At 36.3% G+C, this 20164-nt stretch overlaps 1 protein-coding gene across 9 annotated transcripts in view; it reads left to right on the top strand.

Moving 5' to 3' along the window:
- Nucleotides 1–20164, top strand: part of MPDZ (multiple PDZ domain crumbs cell polarity complex component) — a 159808-nt gene that overhangs the window by 55610 nt on the left and 84034 nt on the right. For 8 of the 9 annotated variants that reach the window (XM_043486475.1, XM_043486471.1, XM_043486469.1 and 5 more), the window contains 6 exons: nucleotides 696–905; nucleotides 3473–3587; nucleotides 3946–4034; nucleotides 14001–14184; nucleotides 14990–15079; nucleotides 18674–18771. In XM_043486475.1, coding sequence (XP_043342410.1) covers nucleotides 696–905; nucleotides 3473–3587; nucleotides 3946–4034; nucleotides 14001–14184; nucleotides 14990–15079; nucleotides 18674–18771 — 786 coding nt within the window. The remainder of the gene's footprint in view (nucleotides 1–695; nucleotides 906–3472; nucleotides 3588–3945; nucleotides 4035–14000; nucleotides 14185–14989; nucleotides 15080–18673; nucleotides 18772–20164) is intronic. The other variant, XM_043486468.1, reaches the window with a different exon arrangement.

Raw genomic sequence — 20164 nt, 5'->3', positions numbered from 1 at the left:
AAGGATATTTATCTTTGAAATGGCAAGGCAGAAAGTTGTGATATTAACTCAGAGCTTTTTTGTGGTTCACACTGTATTTTGAGTAATATATGTTTGTGTAGTGAGTTATACCTCATCTTTCAGTTCACTTCCGTTCAGTTGCTCAGTCATGTCCGACTCTTTGCGTCCGATGGACTGCAGCATGCCAGGCCTCCCTGTCCATCACCAGCTCCCGGAGCTTACTCAGACTCATGTTCATCGAGTCGGTGATTCCATCCAATCATCTCATCCTCTCTTGTCCCCTTCTCCTGCCTTCAGTCTTTCCCAGCATCAGGGTCTTTTCAGATGAGTCAGTTCTTCACATCAGGTGGCCAGAGTATTGGAGTTTCAGCTTCACCTGGTGGCATTTTCTCTCTTTTACTTCCCTCAAAAAACTCACAGAAAGGCTAGTGCTTTCCTGCATCGAGTGTGAAGAAATCAAATTGAAGAGCTCACATCAATTATTGATTTAAGTAATATTTATGAATTTAAATTACTTATATCATATTGAATGATGTTAGGATGCTTCAAAAGAGAGTTAACACTACATGTTCAATGTACCAAGAATTCACAGTATGGCTCTTTTTTGTTATTATTCCCATTCTCTCATTTAGAGTTTCTCTGATGAATTTAGTAATAATAACAACAAGCTGACTAACCAATTCCTCTTTATTCAGCATGGGCGATTATGCAGTGGAGACCACATTCTAAAGATTGGTGATACAGACCTAGCAGGAATGAGCAGTGAGCAGGTAGCCCAAGTCCTCAGACAGTGTGGAAATAGAGTGAAGTTGATGATTGCAAGAGGTGCCATTGAAGAACCAACAGCAGCTACCTCTTTGGGCATCACCCTTTCCTCATCCCCAGCTTCTACGCCAGAAATGCGGGTAAGGACATAAAAACTTAATGAGACAGTGATGTTTATTTAGAAACTAGATTTATTAATGTTAGTGTATTATTGCTAAAGAATGAAACAAAATTCAAATATAGAATGTTTTAGCACTAATAATAGTTTTTTGAATAGGAATACTGTCTCACAACTGAAAGATAGATTGCTTAAAATTCTAGATTAATGTTTTGCATTTTTCTCTAAGCAGCACTTTTATGAGGATAAGTGTTTTGAAGTATTAATAAATTTAAATGAATTATATGTTACTAATACCTAAAATGTTTTATTCTATATTTTTCTTATTTAGAAGGTCTTCTGTAAGGTGGGTTGTAAGTTCTAATCATTCCCTTTCAACAGCTTGCTTCTTAGTGTCTTTTGGAGGGGAAGGTGGATGAATAAAACTTACTAAAACCTTTTAATGTTATTGTTTTAAGGTATGTCATATAATTGTTATAAGATTTGTAATGAGAAGTCGCTATTCTTGACCTAGTTACATAAGTTTTTTAGACACAAGTTATGCTTTCAGGGTTGTAACAAAGGTTTTATTCATAGAGCATTCCATCTTTGTTCTTAACTTGATCTGCAAAAAGCTAGAACGTTTCAAAATTATTATAGTGTAATGTTATCTCAAATAGTTAAAGTCACTCAATATCATGGATTAAATATCAACAACATGATTTTATCCAGAAATTTGTTGAATATTTAAGAAGAGAATTATACTCACTTTCTATATGTTTTCTAGCAAATTCTAGTTCTCTATTCCTTTCTTGTAGATCTAAAAGCAGGTTTTTTTTTTTTCTATTACCGTTTTTTCTAGATAGTTGCTACAAATTCTTTTTTTATTATTCTAACCTCCTCTAAAAGCCCTTTAAAACTTTATTAGAACACTTGAAATTTCCATGATTCTGTTGTTTTTAGGATTGTGTTTGGTTGCTATTTTTTGCAGGGAGAAAAAAGTAAAGAAAGCCTGTTTATGAAAGTATTTAAGTGGCATTCTTTTGTGGTAAACAAAACATTTTATTCAGCAATATATAAATGAATGCAATACCGAAAACCACTTGATGTAATTGAAAGCTTAGAAAAATATCTATTCTGTGCATAGCATCATTTCTGAAGCTTGTGCCCCTTTTAAAACCATTCGATAGTCAAATTGCCACCCTCTAAAATAGCACTTGCATAAGTCTTATTAAAAATAGAAAACACATTTGTTACAATTGAAGCAGATTTCATCCTGTCATTTTCTTGTAATTATCTAAACTTTAAACTTTTGCTAAGTTTGCATAGATAATTATGTGGAATGAAAAAATAAATCAAACTTTACTATAAAATTATATCCCATTTAGGTGACTGTCAGTGAGATATAGAGTATGCTTAAAGAAAATCAGAAAGCATTACCAGCTAGCCCCATTCTGCCTGTCTAGTCAAACCATAGCCTTCTTTCTTTTGTGATCTTCCTAGGGTACTTTCTGGAATCTGCTGACACCACACCAGTATATAATACCAGCAACTTATTGATGACTTACCGCACTAGTCCATTCATGCGTTTTTCAGGGAGCCTTGCCGTTTAGTCCAGTATATAATAACAACTCTACATATTAGAGAACGCTGCTTTCAAATATCATTCCAGGGTGAAGGAAATCAGCATGGAAAAGCATGCTTCCCTTCTAGCTTTTCATATTGAAGTTTAAATTTATAAAGCAAATACAAGGACAGTTTTAATTAATACTTGGTACCTTTCACTGGCTTTCAAAATAACCATCAGTCTATTAATATTTTATCTGGAGGACAGGTTCACGTTCATGATGTTAGAATCAACTTCCAAGTTAAGACAGAAATAATGGCATGCCTTGAGCAGGCAGTGTGGCCCTTACATTCTAAGAGGATTTGCATACTGTGCATCTTTTAAGAGCAGGGGCTCTGCGTTTGAATTCTTCCTCTATTAAGATGGTTCACTGTGAGTCCTTGGAAGAGTTTATGTTCCTCAGTTTCCCCAGATGAAAACTGACAGTAATTGTACTTGCTTCATAGGCTTCTATTCTAAGGAGTAAATTAATTGAGACATATCAAATGTCTGTTATATAGAAACTGCTCAGTGAATGTTAGCTGGGCTTTTTCTTATTCCTGAGCAAAGTGATGCTTAGAAAAAGTCAATGACAAAGCTAGATTTGAGCTTGTTAATGTGGATTCAAAGCCTGACTTATCTCAACTCTATTATATCCTCTAACTTCTTCAAAAAGGAAGGTGAGCCACTCCTGAAAACAGAATCTGTTAATAAGAAACTAATTTTTTATGATTTTCATAAAAAACCAATAATGTATTTCTCTGAAGAGGGTGTTCAGCTTTACTCCTGACATTGCTTTTGAGTAAAAATGTGATGCTGAGGCCAAGTTGTCAAGATTGAAGGAGTCATTCCTAACTATAATTCTTTAGCAGAGTTCTCTAAGAACTAATTACATCATACCTTTTCTAAATGAAGAGTGTGGCTTGAAAAAGCTTGTTTTGTTTGTCTGTGTGTTTATTTATATGTATTTTTTTTATTTTTATTTTTTACAAATTGTATTTCAGGTTGATGCTTCAACTCAGAAAAGTGAAGAAAGTGAGACATTTGACGTAGAGCTCACAAAAAATGTCCAAGGATTAGGAATTACCATTGCTGGATACATTGGAGATAAAAAATTAGGTAGTTTTTAAACATTAATATTTTATTTCTTTTATCTTGGCAATTACCTCTAATGTCTTTGTCTTATGAAATACTGAATCAACATAATATATTTTCATGTGTCTAATGATACATTTTCATGATAAACTAATGGAAATCTTCCTTTGGAGTAGTACAGGTGACTGTGATATTTTATTTCACATAAACAAAACCATTGTCTTTTTCTGTAGCCAAGGTTTCTACTAGTGATTTTGTTTGTGTGGTTTATTGGTTTACATCTACTCAGAATTAGGACTTTATTTTTAGGAGAATGGAGGATGGGTATTCTTTGAGGTACTTTGTAAATAGTAAAACAAAACAAATTTGTTTCTAATCTTAGAACCTTCAGGGATCTTTGTTAAGAGCATTACAAAAAGCAGTGCTGTGGAACATGATGGAAGAATCCAAATTGGAGACCAAATTATAGCAGTAAGTAACACATTTAATGACAGCTTTGTTAATTTTCATGGTTGAGAGATGCATTCTCCTGGTTTACACCATTTTGAGAGCTACAGATAGCTCTGTACTAATTTAACCTTACTTTTGTGATTTGAGGTGTCATCAGTATTACTCATTGTATTATTAGATGGAAGTCAGCATTGAATAAAAGGTTTATTGATGTCATTTCTGAAAGTGGGACTCTTTCTTGAATAGCTTCTGATAGATCTGATTTCTGGTTTCAGTGAGTTTGGTACATTAATAATCTTTCTTGTATTTTAGCTGCAGATACTCTGAAGATAAAGACCATACATTATAACTTTTAGTGTGTTTGAATCTGAATTTGAGTTGTGTGCATTTTTTAATATCAGCAGAACTGACACTATTTTTGTTGGCACCATGACCAAGACTTCTTTAGCTGTAAGAGTATAAAGAGTAAAATAAATAGAGCCAGACCCTCTTAGTTAGATCAAGGCAGCATTGTTTTCCTAGTAACATTAGTATGTATGAACATATAGCTATTCAAGGTAGTGTAAAAAGAATCCAGCTTTCAGTTCTGTGTTCAGTTGTAAACTGACCTATCCTAGCTACTTTTCGGAACATGAATCCAAGAGACCCCGCATCAAGGGCTTTCTTAAATTTAAGTTTAAGAAAAGCTTCCTGGGATACAGTTTCTTAGGGATTCACAGTACACATTGAAAAATAAAAAACTGAGAAGTTTTCCAATAAAGAATCTTGTTTAACTCTTTTATTTCAGAGATTCCTAAACTTTTGAAATCATGGGTTCTTTCTTCCCCCAAACATATTAATATTCTCTGTAGTAGATTTGAGGAATACTGATTTATCTTAATATGCATTTGTTTATACTTTAATGAAGTCTTGATTTTCCCCTTGAGATCTTAATAATAGTGAGAAAATAGAATGTTAAGATAGAGGAGTCCTATTCACTGCGGCATTATTCACAAGAGCCAAGATGAATAAGTGACCCAGAGTTCCATCTGCAGATAAATGGATGAAAATGTGTTATATACATAGAGTAGAATATTATTTAATCTTATAAAGAAGAAATTTCTGTTACATCCTACAACATGGATAAACCTCGAGAGCATTATGCTGAGTGAAATACTGCTACTGCTAAGTCACTTCAGTTGTGTCTGACTCTGTGACCCCATCCATGACTGAGTGAAATAAGCCAGGCCCAAAAAGACAAATACTGTGTGCTTCCACTTATATGCAGTATCAGAAGTAGTCATGCTTATGGAAACAGAAAGTAGAACAGTTATTGTGAGGGGCAGGGTAGAGGAGGAGATGGGGAACTATTGTTCCATCGGTTTAAAGTTTCAGTTTGCAAGATAAAAATATTCCAGAAATGTATGACAACTTGAATATACGTAACTCTACCGAACTATACACATAAAAATGAGTAAGATGGTAAATTTGATGTTTTTGTGTTTTCTTTCACAACTAAACTAAAAGATAGAGATGTCCTTTATCTGTATGTGCCCTTTGCTTCTACATTGCAACTCCCTGACTTTGCTTATTTTAATTCTATAAAACTCCTGACTACACCTGTTCGCCTCTTGAAATCTGCTCTAAAGATCAAGTTGTGCATGTCACGTAAGCTGACCATATTCTGTAAAAGAGCTTTCCTGTTGTATCTCTGTTTTAACATACAGTGAAAATTAGCTACTTTTTTTTTATTTTGGAGGAAAAAGAGGAGAGAGTGAATATAATATATACATACTCTAAATCTATATCTGATAAAGAATTAAAAATTGAATACATAGCTAATTGGCCCCCTAGGCTATATATTTTAATCCAATAGAATGCTTTCTTAAAAATCAGCATTCTTGAGCTAAAACTCAGGAGAACATACAATTTACTCATTTAAAGTATATGATTCAGAAGCCCTTAGTATGTTTATAGCTGTGCCTTCATGATCACAATCAATTTTTGAACAGTTTCATTACCTTTAAAAGAAATCCTGTCCCATTAGCAGTTACTCCCTAGTTCTTAGATCGTCCCTGCCCTGAACAACTACCAACCTACTTTCTGTCTTTTTAGCCTATTCTGGACATTTCATGTAAATAGCATCATTCAATAAGCGGTGCTTTGTGATTTGCTTCTTTTGCTTAGCATAATGTTTTCAAGTAGGTTTGGACAAGGTCCATCCATGTGTAGCGTCATCAATTCTGAGTTTCTTTTTTTAGTTGAGTAAGATTCTATTGTATTAACATACCACATTTTATTTATCCATTCATCAGTTGATGGACATTTGTGTTGTTTCCACTTTTTGCCTATTATGGACAGTGCCACTATAAACATTCATGTATCGATTTTGTGTGGATATAGGTTTTCATTTCTCCTCAGTGTATACTTGGGAGTATAATTGCTGGATCATATACCTCTATATTTAACCATTTAGTGAGAAGCAGGATTCCTTTACCTACAATATTGAGATAAAGAAACTTTCCTTGTATGATTTTTTTAAAAAACCAAATGAATTATTTATTTAAAATACATAGTATACTTGGTACATAAGTATGGTTTAATTAATTAAGCAGATATTTATTGAGGGCCTGAAATGATTACACATGTAACTCTCACAAAAGCTTGCCTTCAAATTTATAATTATTTGCATTGATTTATAACTGGAACCTCATATAATTTTGCTTGGGGAAGATCAGTGCTAAAGGAGATTGTTGACTCAAAAGTGGAAGCACCTTTTTTGTGAAGTATTTTCTTGCTTTCAATAAAATCACTGTCTTTGCTCTCATCAGTGTTACAACTTTTTATTTTTTTAGCAACATTCTCTTACTTCACAGTTAGAAACACCTTGGTTTTTAAGAAATACCATGCGGTGCTTTGATCATGCATTAGTTTTGTGTAAAATGCCGTCAGTTTGCAGTCTTCTGAGAGATGGGTAGGAAGGTTCTTCACACTAGTTGTTTTTCATGGCTGCTATCTTCCTTTTTTTTTTTTTTCAATTTTGTCTTGGCAGCAGCTATTTTGAACTATAATGTTTTTATTTTTTATTATCGAAGTGAGAGAATTAAGAAATTATTTCCTATTATTTAGGGATGTATTATTTTAAAAAATTAAAGTCTTTTATTATAAGTTTCCCGTTTTTTGAATTATGCTTTCTTAACCCCTAGGGTTTTAGTGTAGGTATTACAGGGGCAGGGAATAGAGCAAATGAGACTTTTTCTTTACTACATAAGAATTATTTAATAAGGGGACTCTTATTTTGTGAAGACAACCAAACTTGTCATTAGATAAAGTCATATATTCATTTTTTTAGGTTGGTATACAGATATCTTTGATAAAAGTAGTATAGAATTATGTATATTATTTAAAAATGTTATACAGGAAATGTATTATGAAAAGAAAATATGGAAAGGTATCAGATGTTGCCTTTACTATTCTGTGACTTTGTTAATAGTCTCAATTTCCCTCTTTGTATATGTGTATAATTATAGGCTGTGTTGGAGGAGGGCTTGGCCAGCTAGATTGAGTGTACTGAGGAGCAGGCTTTTCCATTTGTTCTAACTAGAATTTCTCCCCTATAATTATTCATAGCAGTATCTACACTGCCCTGCCATCTCCTCAAGATGGCACCCAGACAGTTTACTGTCACTGTACCTCGTTCCAGAGCGCTTTTGTCTCTGCGACAAGTGGGTCTGAAGCAGCCTTTTAGCTGTCTTACTGTGATAATGAGGGACGGGAGCTGGACTGAGCCCTCATTCGGGTTTCAGTGCCTTGTCCCGTATGTATGATGTTCGTAATTATGTTGAACAGAAAGTGCCTCCATAAGGCCTGGGGTTTTTATGTTTATGAATCACTTCTTCATTTTATTAATAATAGTACCTCTTGAAATCTGGTATTAAGTCAAATATTAATAAAAGTGTCTGAGTAACTTTTCAGTACAAAGCGCCATGCACTGTAATTTTGGAAAAGTAGGTACCATTATTCTCACATTACAGATGAAGATACTGAGAAATTTTGAACCAAAGTCTAGGATTAAAAGTCTGTAATTATTCCATTATAGCAATTTCTTCTGTGCTAGTACCTACCATCTGTGAGATTTGAGTAAGGAATATATTTTTAAATTCAGGTCATCAGATTTTGGGGGGAAAAAAGGAAACATGTTTTTTCTTTACATAATGAACTGTATTGCTATTTAGCAGACAAAATCATACACATTTGATTTTCTTAAACCGCATATTTAAAGAATTGAGCTGTAAAAATCTATTGCACATGAAAACTTGCAGCCTAAGTTATGTGCATTTTAAGAATTTTTATGGCACCTCAAAGTTGAGATTTTTGTGAGATTTTTCTCTATTGCTACCCTGAGAATAAATAACATGTTTATTTCTTTTAGATTAATTTTTGTCTTTGAGGTCTAAAGAACATTAAATTTGAACATGGCTTAAAAAGCTCTTCTAATAGAAATCACTCTTAATACCTTATGATGTAACATTTCAGAAAGTTTCCGTGTATCTGTACATAGGATTGTATTAGTTTATATCTTTTTATTATTTTTTTAGTTTAGAAATATACCTGGTATGTGTAGTTGTATCAGCACATATGGATCTGTCATAATATACTTGCTGCTGCTGCTGCTAAGTCGCTTCAGTCGTGTCCGACTCTGTGTGACCCCATAGACGGCAGCCCTCCAGGCTCCCCTGTCCTTGGGATTCTCCAGGCAAGAACACTGGAGTGGGTTGCCATTTCCTTCTCCACCTCTTGTTCATGGAGAGGTATATTGTTTATAGTGGTTTGCTATTATAAACAACTGTGTTGCATACCATTTTGTATGTCTTTTATGGACCAAGACTTAAAACATATAAGTTTGCTGTAATAGTACTATTTAGATTTGAATTTTACTTATTACTCAGCACTAAACCTTGTATGCCACATTTTTCTCACTTGGGAGTTTTAAATCTGATTAATCGCTCAGTCAGCTAGTGTTTTTTGAGTCAATTTCATAGGAGGAGAATGTGTTGGTAGACTTTCAGAAGCTTTTCTCTCTGAGAACCTCGTATGCTGCCTTTGCACACTTGGACATTTTGGCTGGCAATAACATAGACTTCGCATAAAGAAGACTTGGGGGGATAGTCTTAAACAGCCTTTTAAAAATTGTCTTTAGGTGTCTCTTTTATCTTCTATAGGAAAAGGTCTTCCTTTTCCCCTGGAGGAAATCTTGGTCAAGTTACTATTCTCAGAGAGTAAAATGTCCTATGGCCAATCAGGATCACCAGATACAGCTCCAATTTAGTAATTAAAGATTTCCCATCCTAAATGATATTCTAATTTCAGCCCCCACCCTGGCCTAGCAGCAGCCTACTGTGAACTGGTAGAGATAGAGTGTGCACTCCTAGTCTGTCTTCCATGCCGAGCTTTCCTTTTCCTCCCTCCCCTTCTTGTTGTGCCTGCTGCCCCTTACCAGTGTGAAGGAAGAGAGTGAAAGACAGCAGGGCCCTTCATCCCTGACTGGCACTTCTGTAATGTGGTCTTGCTGTGTGAGCCTGGCTCATGCTTAAATGCAACTATCACTCAGGGTTCCTTCTTGGGTTCCTGGGAGACCCTACTAGAGATATTTGACCGAGCGTTCCATGACAGATGGTGAATTTTTCATCTGACTGACTCTACTTTCCTTTGGCTGCAGTTTCTCAACATTCTGCTCCATAAATTCTCGTTTTTGGGCACCATCATTCCCTAGGGATACTCTTGGGTAGGTTTCAAGGTGGCTCCAGCCTGGCTTTCTCGTGTGTGTGTGTGTGTGTGTGTGTGTGTGGCCCCTTCAGGCTGTCAAACAGTTCTCAACATAATAGCAGTTTTCTCTGTGTGTGTGTGTGTGTGTGTGTGTGGCCCCTTCAGGCTGTCAAACAGTTCTCAACATAATAGCAGTTTTCTCTGTGTGTGTGTGTGTGTGTGTGTGGCCCCTTCAGGCTGTCAAACAGTTCTCAACATAATAGCAGTTTTCTCTGTGTGTGTGTGTCTGTGTGTGTGTGGCCCCTTCAGGCTGTCAAACAGTTCTCAACATAATAGCAGTTTTCTGTGTGTGTGTGTGTGTGTGTGTGTGTGTGTGTGTGTGTGGCCCCTTCAGGCTGTCAAACAGTTCTCAGCATAATAGCAGTTTTCTGTGTGTGTGTGTGTGTGTGTGTGTGTGTGTGTGTGTGTGTGTGGCCCCTTCAGGCTGTCAAACAGTTCTCAACATAATAGCAGTTTTCTGTGTGTGTGTGTGTGTGTGTGTGTGTGGCCCCTTCAGGCTGTCAAACAGTTCTCAACATAATAGCAGTTTTCTGTGTGTGTGTGTGTGTGTGTGTGGCCCCCTTCTGATCTGTGCCCAGACAGAGTCAGGCTGTCAAACAGTTCTCAACATAATAGCAGTTTTCTCTTGGTTCACTGTCAGAGCAGTTAAAGAGCCTCACCCTTATCCTCCTGATAGAGCTAAACACGAGGTACTTACTGCATCCTTCCTTACAACACGTGACACAGCTCTTTTGACTTGTGGTCGTAGGTTGAACATCTAAGTGGGGATTTATGGCGCTCTTCTCTCTAAAAAAGCAAAGCAACCTCCTCTTAAGTCTTTGTTAATCTCTTACAGCCCAGCCCTTTAATGTCCTAAATATGTACAGATTATAATTCCATACTGCTTAAATTTCTGCTTTGTGGTCTTCTCATAACACACTTTGGTATAAGATATAATTATAGCATCTCATGCTATAATTGATGCTATCAGATGCTATCTTATGATACTATAGGATAACATCATAGCATCTCAACCATAATTTCCGTTTTCATATATGTTACACTGAGTATAAAATTTTGGGTTCTTAATTTCTTTCACAATTTCTTTCATAATTTCCTAGAAGCTAATGGGCTTTTTTCTTCTGATTTTTGAAATCCAAGAATTTAATCAAGATTTGTCTGGGTGTTAGTTTTGTTTCTAGTTTTTCATATAACTCTGATTTATAGAGGCAGATTTCTTTATCTACTCATAATTTCTTGGATTATTTTTCCTCAGTTATTCCCTTCTCCCTTTAATTTTTTGTAATTATATTGATTTTCTATATCAGCCTTAATATGTCTTCAGTCTTATTTCCCTGGTCATTTTTATCTACTTGTTCTTACCCTCTGAAAGCATAGGAAAATTGCATATTCCTGTCTTTCATTCCATGACTTTGTACAGTATGTAAAATGCTGTTGATGCCTTCACTGTAATAGTTTTCTTTTTGGTAGATACTTGTCCTTCTTTGTGTGCATTCTCTCCACTTCCATAAATACAATGAGAAATGAATCTCTTTGAAGAGAAGCTTCATAAAATATCTGTCTGTTCCCTGCAGTGACGGTCTCATTGGAAGATATTTGTACTCATGATTCAGGGCACACATTTTCTTTCAGACTGTGGTATTCTATTCCTGTGACCTTTTTTTCTCAGAGATCTCAGTGAGAACTATGCTTGTGCCAAAGGGGAATGAGATGGATTTTTATAGAGACAGTTCGGGAATTGCAAAGCAAGAAGGAAGGAGAAAGTTTAAATTTACAAGTCAGTTTCACTGGTGGATTAATAGAATATAGAGGAAACCAGGGAAACGGGATGAAGAACATTGCGTGTCTGTACTGACAGATTGTTTTCCCTGCGTGTTGTGGAGTTGGTTGGGGTTGTGTGTGGATGCATGTGTGTGCCTAGTGTGACTTCATTGTGTGTATATGAGTCTGTGTGGTGTATGCTCCCAGCTTGGTGTGATGCCTGGCACTTGATTGGTTTTTGGACTCACCAGTTGGAGTCCACATGTACCTTCTGACAGCCTCCTTTTAATGAAAGACAGTTGTTGGATTTTACTGATGTTTCATCCGACAGACCAAACAAGATGTTCCCTCACATGTAGAGATCCAGCTGCCCTGCCTTCAATCTGGTCATAGACCATTCCTTATAGAAGTTCCTCCAAGTTATTGGTATAAGGACTTCTTCCTTGGTTTGCAGTTTTGTTTTAGTGTTTTCTCTGTTGTTATATTTTATTTAGTCTTTCTAAAAGGGAATCAATAAGATAGAGGTGGGAGGAAAGAGGAGAGAGTTAGTCACCTATGTTCAAGTTGCCATTTAGCACAAAATTATCCTACAAAACTTAACTTGCAGAGTATCAGAGGTCTCTGATGCTGAGGTCTCTGATATTGATCATTTCAATCAGAGGTCTCTAGATTTTTTATTGACTATCCCCATTGGTAAAAAAAAAAATGTCAGTCTATTAAGTGATCAATCGATCTATAACCTATTCCTTTCTCCTTCCTTTTTTCTCCTATGTATTTATATATGTTATATGATATATTATGCATCTTGTTTTATATATGTATTATATATTGCTTTATATACAAAGTTAATGTATGATTATATATATGTGTATATAAAACAAAATGAGATTTAAAAATATATTTAATTATGAATTTTATTACATTCTTCCAGAAACCTCTGCAGTAAAGGTACTTCATCTTGGATACCACTGATAACAGGTCTTATTGTAGTTCTCATTCATTTAGTAAATATTTGAATGCCTGCTATGGTCAGTACTGTGCTCAGAAAAGCATGGTACTTACATAGCCATTTTACAGCTATTTCACATTTCAAAAGGTGTGTCAGTGACTTTGAATTTCAGCATTAATTTTACTGTAGTACTTTTTCAACTTTCCAAATTCTTCCTTTTAAAATGTATTTTAAAAATTAAGATGTTATAACCTGCATTTATTTATTCAGAAATATAATTTGCTTCACCAGTAAATCTTTGCCATATGAGCCAGTTTCCCATTTGTGAATATCTACTGTGAAAACAGCACTGGTCTTGTTGTGTTTAAGTGTGTGTGTGTGTGGCCGCATGGCTTGTGGGTTGTGTTCTCCACCCAGAGGTGCCTGAACCTGGGCCATCAGCAGTGAGAACACAGGGTTCTAACCACTGGACGGGCAGGGAATTCCCAGCATTTTGTTTTGTTGACATACAGAACCTGTCCTCTTGGAGGATGCAATCATAGACCACATAATGCTGGAAAATATAAAATTAAATTTCTGATAGGTGCCGTGAAGGAGATTTGGTAAAGGGGGCTTTAACTATAGTCAGGGGCATCAGTAGCTTAATTGTGGAAATAACTATTGAACTAAGCAGTTACGGGCTTTTTCTAAGTGAATAGATTAGAAGCAGTGTGGGCTGGAGAGGGCTGTCCAGAGAGTCTAGACTGAGGGAACTGGATTTGCAAAGACCTCACGACTGAAAGGAGTGCCTGCAAGTCAGAGAAATGGAAACGATCCTCTGGAGCTGGAGCGCAGAGAAATAGGATGCTGCAGGATGAGGTCAGTGATGCAAGGTGGAGTTGACACAGGCCATTCTAAGCCGCATTGAGAATTTGGAGCATCTTAAGGATTGTTCCTGTACGGCAGGGCGGGGTGATAGGATCATATCTGTGTAGTTTGCAAAGATCACTGGGGCACCCTCAAGTGTTTTATCATTTGTGAACAGGAAAAAGGGAAAATATTTTTTGAAGAGGCAAAGATATAAAAAAGAAGGTAGTTTCATCATCTTTCCTTGGAATTTGTCAGCGCTCCCAGTGACCACTTTCTTCACTATCTTCTATACCTCTGTGTCCTACCTGGGATTGGTTTCCAAGCTTGACTGTGTTTTAGGATCTCTTGAGAAATATAGAAGAATATTTTAAGAGATACAGAATCCTGGGCCTCACCCAAAGACCTGCTGGCTTATAATTTCTAGAAGTGAGACTTTATATTAAAACAAATGAAACACTCCTGCGTGATTCCAGTGCATCTGAGCTAGTACTGGTCCACGAACAGGTGTCAGCCCACTCCCTAACTAGGGGAGTACTCATTCCTAATTCTGTAACCGTGCAGCAGTAACCGTGTTTCATGGGATGGTATACTTTTATTTTTACCATGTCTTGCTCTAACCATAGGTAGATGGCACAAACCTTCAGGGCTTTACCAATCAACAAGCAGTGGAGGTGTTGCGCCACACGGGACAGACTGTGCATCTGACGCTAATGAGAAGAGGGACCAAGCAGGATGCCGAACCGGCGTCACGGGAGGACGTCACAAAAGACGTGGCTTTGTCTCCTGTTACTGCAAATGTTAGCAAAGGTGAGGACACGTGAGTCTGATTTTTTGGTTAGACTCATATCAGTTTTTTTCTAATTCTAAAATCATTTAAAGAGCAACTTAGTTGTAACTATTCATTATAAACCAAGTAAAAAGGGATTTTAATACAATGGGGGTTAACTGCAAGCAGAGATTTGTCCATTAACTGTAGAAACAACTTCTGAATGAAGCTGATTTCTGTCCTGTTTTCTCAGTCACCGCTTCTCATTTGGAATCATGTACAGTCATTTGCCTTTCTGTTGTTGCCTTACTTTTGGATGTCATTGATATATTTTCTCTTTAGGGGGAAGTTTGTTCTGCCTGTGAGCCCTGTAATGTTTCCAAATTGCCCAGCCTTTTCTTGAAGGAATCAGCTTTAATTCAGTGTTTAGGCTTGACTAGCTCATTTGGTAGACCATGAGACCCTTATTTCCACATTTAGAAATGTCTTTCATAAGTGTTGGAACATGAACATCTCTGAAAATTACCAAATTCCCACGTAGCTTCCTGATGTAAGCATTTATTCGTAGAAGTCAGGCTGTTGGTTTGAAAGTGTGTTTCATTTCTCAAACTGTTGACCATTTATGCCACACACTACTAATTGCAGATCAGGAAACAGGGAGGCAAATCCTAGGGGAATTTTATCACTTGTTTGTTCCATTAGCAGGAGAACTTTCCTGTAAGTACCAGTGATTGTTGAAAACTTTATATACAAAAAGTTAGCTCTCATCTAGGTGTTCAAATAGAGTGGAGTTTGAAAAAGTCAAGATATTACAGGCCTAAGTGGTAAAATCTTCTTATCTTTAAGATACTTATCAAGAAGATGAAGATTCTTTATCTCTGAGGAGAAACACCAGCATATTACCAATTGAAGAAGAAAGTAAACACATGGAGCCAGGTTATTACGATATTTATTACTTTTTATAAGAGAAATGACTTTTAACAAATGTGGTTCAACCTCTATGGACATATTATAAATTATTAGAAAAATAACTTTCAAAAAAGAGTGTTAAATCCTTGTTCATAGATGTGATTAATTGCTCTATTGATTAAAATTGTTTATTTATAACTGGCAGATTTTCTTGCTGAGTCAGTCTTCTCTTCTTCATTTTTTTAAAACCAGAACCTTTAGAAATCATTCTGTTACATACACGGTTGGTATTTCAGACCCCTTGTTTCTTAAGATAGAGCCAATATGTCTCTTATTGAACAAGCAACAGTAAAGTGTTAAAACATTTAAAAAATAAACATAGAAAAGGAATCTTTAAAGCTTAAACTCTCAAATGAAAGTATGCCTATTTTGCGGGCTTTTTCCTCCAAATTTTTTTAAAATTCTAAATTTTGAAAGGAGTTATACAGAGAAATTATTAAGCCTTTCTGAGATTTCTGTCTCTATACACCTAGAATTCATCACACTGCTTAAAGAAATTTTAAGGCAGCATTGTTACACATAATTATGTCAACATGTTGCTGCTGTCTTTCTAGGCTGGGTGGTCCATGCTTCCTTGACCTGTCATTATTGCTTTAGGTGTTTGACAAACTAAATCCACTGAACAAAGCCCAAGACAGATGTCTTTATGAGAATTCTGTCCTTCACTAAAATAGTTATATTGAAGCGCTGCAGTTCATTAAAACATTAGCTCCTTCATTGTTAAGTATTTTTCTTGCTGAAAATTGTGATTTAACTTTTTTGTTTTAAGTGAATATTTGTGTTCACAGCGATATCCCAACAGTGAGATATATAGGATTCTCAGGTGTTAATCACAGTCTGCGATTTTTACACTAGGAAGTGTAGGAATTATCTAGGATAAAGTGAATACAGCAAGTGCTTTGTTGTTCAGTCGCTCTGTAATGTCCGACTCTTTGTGACCCCATAGACTGTATGTAGCATGTCAGGTTTCCCTGTCCTTCACAATCTGTCATAGTTTGCTCAAGCTCATGTCCATTGAGTTGATGATGCCATCCAGCCATCTCATCCTATGTCGCCTCTTTATTGTCCTGCCCCCAATCTTTCCCAGCATCAGGATCTTTTCCAATGAGTTGGCTCTTTGCATCAGGTGGCCAAAGTATTGGAGCTTCAGCATCAGTCCTTCCAATGAATATTCAGGGTTAATTTCCTTTAGGATTGACTGGTTGCTGTCCAAGGTACTCTCAAGAGTCTTGTCTAGCACCACAGCTTCTGGAAAAGGATTAAAAATGTTTCAAAGCATAAAACTTGAGATAGTAGATGGAGTGAGGGTAGTGGATGGTCTTAAAGGCTCAACCGTCTTGTTTTACTTTGGTGATGTGCATTGAGAGTGAGAGGGTCTAGACTTGGGATCAGGAGTCCCACAATCTTTTTAAAATAAAGGAAAAAATATCTATAAACAATTCTAATGCATCTACTCAAGTGCTGGTCCTCAGACAAGGGATAAGATACCGTTGCCTCTTCCACATAAATTTGACTCATTGTGTGAGCCTGGGGCAAGTCGTTTGACTTCTTAGTAACATCAGAAGTTTGAACTTTAGGGTTTTTTAAATATACCTGGAATCTCATCTTGGGGGCATTTGGGAAAGGGGGAACATGGAGGGTTTTTGTGACTGTAGATTGGTTGAATGAATACAAATCTTTTATTATTAGCTTACAGATTCCCTACTTTCTTTATTCAGAATCTCACCCTCCTTGAACACTGCTCATTGCTCACTTGTGTAACCACTGCAGAATCAGAGAAATGGGATATGGGAGGAGGTGGTACCAAACTGACCCTCCTGTTTTTAACTCTTACCAGGTTGAAACATTTCCTATAATCTGTGTTCACTCCTGCACTTTTATCCTCTCAGCATTGAATACGCATTTGAAGAGAAGACACTCATTTTGGGGGGCTAGTCTCCAGATTTTTAAAGAAATACATAGTTTACTGTTTCTAGTTTCTCAAAAATAAAGCTGAATATTATTAATTTAAAGCATAAAAAACCTGGAATAGGCCTGGAGTAAAAGCCCATTCATTCCACTAACAAGGAGGCAGTTAATGAGACATCTGAATTTTAGACTACTCTTTAAATTTGAGAAATGAATGCTAAAAGTGATGTTTAAAATCTAATTTAGGGAGTAGTGCCTTGTAAAGATTTTTTTAAAAGACAACCTTTATGAGTAAGAAATATGATGGCATGAAAATCCTTGAATATGACTTGAAAATTATCCTCAACCAGTTTATTTTGTTTTAATTCAGTATTGTTTGCATAATGGGTTTTGTGAATTTCTTCACAAAATAGATTTCACTTTCCTTTTTTTTTTTTTTACCAATTAGTACGATTCCTATTATAGGGTTTTAATTTAATGTACATTTTCCATTTGTTTCTTCTTTTTTATTTATATTTTCTCATTGTACACGGAGTACGTGGAGTTGCATATATTATCTGTTAATTTCTTTTGTTTGTTTTTTCTGAGTCATAGCATGTTCCCTTCTGTACTCTGTAGAACCAAATGAAAATGAAATAGAGATTAACATAGCAGGCAGTATAGCTTTTTAATAGTCACTAGAGGGTCATCAAGTGAATCCTAGAGCTACTTGGAGGCCTCATTCTTTTAAATAAAAGTTGGATAATATATGGATACTTTAATTGAAATATAGTTAAGACCTAAAAGATATCTCTTAAAAGAGAATAGTCTTGGAATATACAGTTCTAAACTGAATTATTAAAATGTTTATAGAAATAAGAGTAAATCATGTATTAGGAGAAGAGCCAAACTTATTATTGTCATGGCAGTTCTTCCTCAGTTCTTGTCTCATTTCAACAAAAAATTGGTATGATGGACTGAAGGGTTTAAAACAACAGACAGTTATATCTCAGTTCAGCTCAAGCAAACAGATCTTTTATCAGACAGACACTCTGAAGACATGGGAGCAGGTCAACCCCAAAGGAGTTATCATCCTCCTCCTGATTCCTCTTGGCTTCCCCCTTTTATTACTTTCTGTCTCCTCCTCTTGGTTATGCCTGGTGCAAAATGCAAAATAGGGCTTGTGCTCACCACCGGTCAGTGAAAGTGAATGCAAATGGGCATCCACTCAAAGCCTATTGACAATTCCAAGTTATGTAACAGCAGGCTATGTTGTTTATGCCTTCCTATTATTCGGTCTTTTGTCAGATGTGTGTGTGTGTGTGTGTGTGTGTGTGTGTAGAGTATTTATGAACCCTTAATGGGCTTCTTCCTAGCTACCTAAGGTTACCTGGAGAAGCCCCCGTGATTAGTGTGCCTTGGACATATGTGCACGAGATAGAACAATCTCTGTGGTTATTTTGTAGCATATTTGTGAGCTCCCCTGGGTGTGTCTAGGATGGGGTTTAGAGATCAGCCTGCATCCTTTTCAGCCAGGCAGCCCCTCATTGCTCATGCCTGACTTCCTACCTGACAGTATGGCAGACAGGTCCTCGTCACTGTGTCCCTGGCACAGAAGACTGAGACACGGAGATTTGTGTCGTGCGTCACTAATCGTGTCCTCTCTCCCGTTAGTGTCAGCTGACAGAGAGGAAGCAGAAGATGCGCAACAGCAGGAGGCTGCCCTGCTGGCCAAGTGGCAGAGGACGATGGGGATTAACTATGAGATAGTGGTACGTTGGCTTCCCCTCCCTAACTTCCCAACTTGTAAACTGTATTTGAGCAGGGAGTTTCTGACAGTGATAAAGATGACTATTGTAAATAGTCCTAGAGAAGTTGCAAACACCAGGGTTTTTTTTCAAAGACCTAAGTGTGCTGATTCAGATATTAAAAAATTCAAGTTGGAGAAAGTTGGATAGTAAGTAACCAAGGTGCTAAAGTACATGGAATGGAAGTTTTAGAACTTATAATTCATCACTATTTCTCATAGTAGTATATATTATATGGATAAAAGGAAGAGTTTTTCAGATTCTCATTCCTGGGATTTATGGAAAGAATCAGAATAGAATAACAGAATTTACTTGAAAATAAAACAAAAATCATCATGACCTAGTACAGAATTGTAAAAAGAACTTTTCCCTATTTTATCATTTTTGATGATAAAGAATCTTTATCATTCTTATGCTCTTACTCTTCTTGAGGGTTTTTAGTCTGCATGCTTTTTTCATTTTACTTAGGCCATAGTGAACATTTTATGTTTATTTAACAACTTGCATACCTAGAGTAGCAGTTGTGATCTGCTGTTCTAAAACATGTTTTAATGAAGTGGAAATTGATTATGAATCTTTAGGTATATACCAGCAAATTTCAGGAATTTCAAAAGGAACAATAAAATACTTGGTTAGGTAAAAATTTTCATGTTGCTTATGATATTCAAGTAGCTCTAGATTAAAGATGATAAAACACAAGAGATAATTATATATAATATTAATAAAAATAACATTCACTGAGTACTTTGTGTCAAGCAGTACTCTCAGTGTTTCTTTTAATCCTCATTACAAAGTTATTTTTTTAAACACTCAATTTGTGTCAAATAAGATTTGAGTAAGTACAGTTGTGACCACAGTTTTAAATTGAGTCAAGAAAGAAGAGAACCAAGTTCAGCTTAACTATGGTTAGTTTAGCATGAAATGAGCGTTGGGAGGTTCCTTTGTGGGTGGGGTTAACATGGCTGGCATGCATAACGGAGACTGCGCTCCTTTGGGTCACACTTGAGTAGTAAGAGCACGCTTTCACTAGCCGCTCCTCACAGAGGTCAGAACGGAGACTGTGGACTCTTAGCTGCCCTTTGCCTACATGTTGTTTTGGTGGCACTTCCAGTAATGTATCAAGGGTGAAAATTTATTATAAGTCAGAATGGACTAAGCTATTTATAGGCCCTTATCAAACACAGGTGACTATGACATGTCTGGATTTACAGTTGCTTCCTATGTAGTTACACAGCATGAATGAAGTTATAGGAGGAGTGGGGTAGTAGAGAGAAGGATTGATGGATGTTGTAAGTGGGGACATGGACGGCTGCATGGAGGAAGTGATACCTAAATAAGGAATTGAAGGATTTTGTCA

The sequence above is a fragment of the Cervus canadensis genome, chromosome 14 (genome assembly GCF_019320065.1).
Source record: "Cervus canadensis isolate Bull #8, Minnesota chromosome 14, ASM1932006v1, whole genome shotgun sequence".
NCBI lineage: Eukaryota > Metazoa > Chordata > Mammalia > Artiodactyla > Cervidae > Cervus > Cervus canadensis.
The sequence above is the reverse complement of the archived record's forward strand: the minus strand, read 5'-3'. Positions and strand labels throughout refer to the sequence as shown.